The 3413-nt window shown below is 32.0% G+C and overlaps 1 protein-coding gene across 1 annotated transcript; it reads right to left on the bottom strand.

Annotated features, from left to right (window-relative positions):
* Positions 1-1247: 1247 nt before the first annotated feature.
* On the bottom strand, positions 1248-2657 carry LOC106955840 (uncharacterized). The gene is made up of 5 exons (XM_015046265.1): positions 2313-2657; positions 1873-2209; positions 1656-1781; positions 1538-1572; positions 1248-1456 (listed from the first exon to the last, which is right to left on the bottom strand). Exons 1-5 carry the CDS (start codon positions 2655-2657, stop codon positions 1328-1330), a joined length of 972 nt encoding a protein of 323 aa, XP_014901751.1. The 3' UTR covers positions 1248-1327.
* Positions 2658-3413: the final 756 nt, after the last annotated feature.

Raw genomic sequence — 3413 nt, 5'->3', positions numbered from 1 at the left:
TGTTTTCAGTCTGTTAAAGATAGTATTACCAATAGCAGTACAATTTGCACAATACCTTTTTTGTTTAGTTTTCTTCTTGGAAAAATTTATTAAAAACAAGTTTTTGTCTAAATTAAGGTGAATTCATGGTTCCTTTTTCCACATAATGTAACCGGTAGTACTTATGATTAAAAAAATAATAATTATGTGATCGGTATCGGTGATCAGTTGTGATCGGCCCTCATGGGTGATCGGAATCAGAATCGGCAGGAAAAAACCTGATTGGCACAACTCTAATACATATTAATACAATCTCAATTTTACACAATAAGACATTCTTAAAAAAATCAGGACAAAAGAAACAAATCAAAGTCAGGTTAAGATATTTGTAAGCAGTCAAAGCAAAAAAAGCACATAAGTTTGTGTTTGATTTATTTCAGCATATTCTTTATATTAAAGTACAATATTCTTATGTTCTATGTGTCATCAACATAAAGCATCTGTTAGTATGTTTCAAAGTTATGTTGTTATTGATATAAACAGATCTTTATGTTAAGACATCACCTAAATGTTTTCAGTCTTTGCCTCTGTGAACTAAAAGAAAGTTAAATTGAATAAATTGCCACAAATAAAAGTTGCATTTAACAAGTGGTTTAATTATTAACATTATATGTTCCATGTCTATGCTACACTGGGTCTAATAAGACTATGAAAAACATCAAACAAAAATCATAACCCAGCAAATGCATTACATGTTTCAGCAAGACAATTAAGTAGTAAATCTTCAACCAAGCTGTAACTGTATTATATTTTCTTAAATTTTTTATATGTCCTAAAAGTTATGGCACATTTTAAAACAACAGATTATGTTGTTATAAAATAAACAAAATCAAATACATCCAATAAGGGACATACACTGAAAACTACACATTGTGTAAAAAAAGAGAGAGAGAAATAAGGGAAAACAATAAAAAAAAAAAAAACCAACCTTTCCTTCTGAAGGCAGCTGCAAAATTAGATAGTTTTTACCTGGAAACTGCTTCTTCAAATTCTGTTGCAATGAATGTAAAATTGGTAACAAATTTAATTCACATAATTGAATTATAAGCTTGACCTTCGTAAAAAATATATATATATATATATATATATATATATATATATATATATATATATATATATATATATATATATATATATATGTTAAACCTAAGTCAAAAATAAGCCATCAGCCGAAATACACTTGCTCAAAATTTGGTGTAGGGATTACACTTGATTAAAAGTACATCTGTGTTACTGGTCTTAAGAATGAGAAACAAAAACTAATTCATCACTTTAGCGTAAATTAAATCTATCGAAATGTTTTAACGTCAGTGTAGACCGTCTCCTCTTGCGCTGTTCTTACATTCCTTCTTTCTCCTTTTTTAGCTTTGTTCTTTTTGAATGTCGGTGCAGAATAAACCAAATGGTTTTCTTCACTCTGGGAAAACGATAAGAAGGTTAAAGAATATTCTATAACTTAATAAAAACTGCACATTTACAAGAATACTTTGCACTTTACCTGCTTTTGGTTATCACCACCACTTGTTGCCGGACCTGTTTGCATATAGTGAAAAATATAAGAATCTTGAACCTATTGAAAATTCTTTTGATGAACTGATGAATGAAATGTGCATTACCATTGCAGCAGCCACACGTTTTCTTCTTGATTTTATAAATGAGCCAAGATATTACAACAAGACTTATAACCAAAGCCGAACACAATGAAGGAAGTAATATTTTGGAAAAATCCATAGAGTTGGCACCTAGGAAGGAAAAAATAGAAGAAAAAAAAATGCATTTTAATAATTATATTCCAGTAGCCTGTCCATCATCATTATTTAGAAAGTTCTCTACCCCAAAGTTTTAATCTGTTTCCAAATAATATCTGTCCACATGCAGCCACAGCGCAGTGATGAATCCCACTGTCAGAGGTCCCAGAAAAGTTGTAGAAACATTTCTGTGCAGTTTGAGCTTCAGGGCTGTTTTCACATTCATCTCCACTGTTTTCTTGTAGATAAAGTAAACTGGGATGAGAATGATCTGGTCCAGCTTTGAACCAGTAAACCCTGCTATCTGCTGGACATGTTTTCTTCTCGGAGTCGGAGAGAACTGAACACTGCAGAGTGTCTGAGTTTTCTGCATTAACTGAGCCAGATGGAGAGTCCAGAATGACATCGACAATATCTGATTCCTGACCTGGAGAAAAAAAAGATATGGTTTACTTTCACAGGTAAAAAAAGGAATAAGTACGAATATGCAGTTAGATGTCATTAACAGATTTTTTTTTTACCTTTAATTTTCAAAAATGTTCCTTTCATAAATATGAAATCAAGTTGTCTGATTTTGATACAGTAGTAAAGTCCAGTGTCGTTTCGCTTAGCTTCATTGATATGAAGAATAAATTCTTTTTCCTCTTGTTTGGTCTGAATGTGAGGAATCTTTGAAACGTCGTCAATCTTGAAATTAACTGTTGATCCAAGAAATTCAGGCCAGTTTCCAGAAACAAGTCGGATCCAGTAAAAAGTTTCTCGGTAGAGAGCGGAGGTCTTGCGAGGACAGCTTAGGGTCACATTTTGTCCAGCAGTCACAGTTTTTACCTCAATCTTCAGTTCGTCACTGCAAACTGGAAATAAATCCATCAAAATAATCTCATTTCAAAAGACTAAAATAAAAACAGAATTTAACACAATTAAAAATAATAATATACAAATATGTATATTATTTTAAAACTGTAAAACTCTAAAATAAGGCATATACTTCACACTTGCATGAATACTTACATCCAAATCTGAGAATAAGTAATGCATAAAACAAGAATTGAATATTCATATTGACCCACATTAACGGCTACATCCAACTAAGAGATGATCAGAGGAGGACGGACCCTCCTAATATAATGCTGCAGAGTGGGAGTGAACAATTTCAGAACAATTTGATTGGTCTTTTGTATCGTGAGGTGTCACTGTACAACAACCACAATGGAAATAATATAAACCCCTTTTTTCCACCCTTAACACAAGAAAGAAAGTGTGCACACTTTCCTACCGATGAAAAAATGGTTTATGTTTGATAAGCAAATGTCTACATCCCATTTTGTCCAATGTGTTAATCTAAAAAACACATTTCCTGTGATACAAAAAAAGGTTTGCTCTTTGTTGTAAAATAAGATATGGTTCTAATATCTATGAAGAACATGTGGTCAAGTTTCCACTTATCCAAAACAGACAGCAGACTTTTCATTGACATTTTGAAATAGTCTTTTAATGGAAATGAAGATGCAGATTTGAAATAAAGAGGGGAAGGTCTGAGTAAAAAAGAAAAGTGGTGGAATCTGCTATTCATAAAATCAATGGTTGAAGTGATACAGCAGTGTAAAAGAAGTCATGTAGCCCTGA

Source organism: Poecilia latipinna, unplaced genomic scaffold (assembly GCF_001443285.1).
Source record: "Poecilia latipinna isolate Pla-1442-1.1 unplaced genomic scaffold, P_latipinna-1.0 Scaffold771, whole genome shotgun sequence".
Taxonomy (NCBI): domain Eukaryota; kingdom Metazoa; phylum Chordata; class Actinopteri; order Cyprinodontiformes; family Poeciliidae; genus Poecilia; species Poecilia latipinna.
This window is presented reverse-complemented; position numbering and strand designations above follow the sequence as displayed.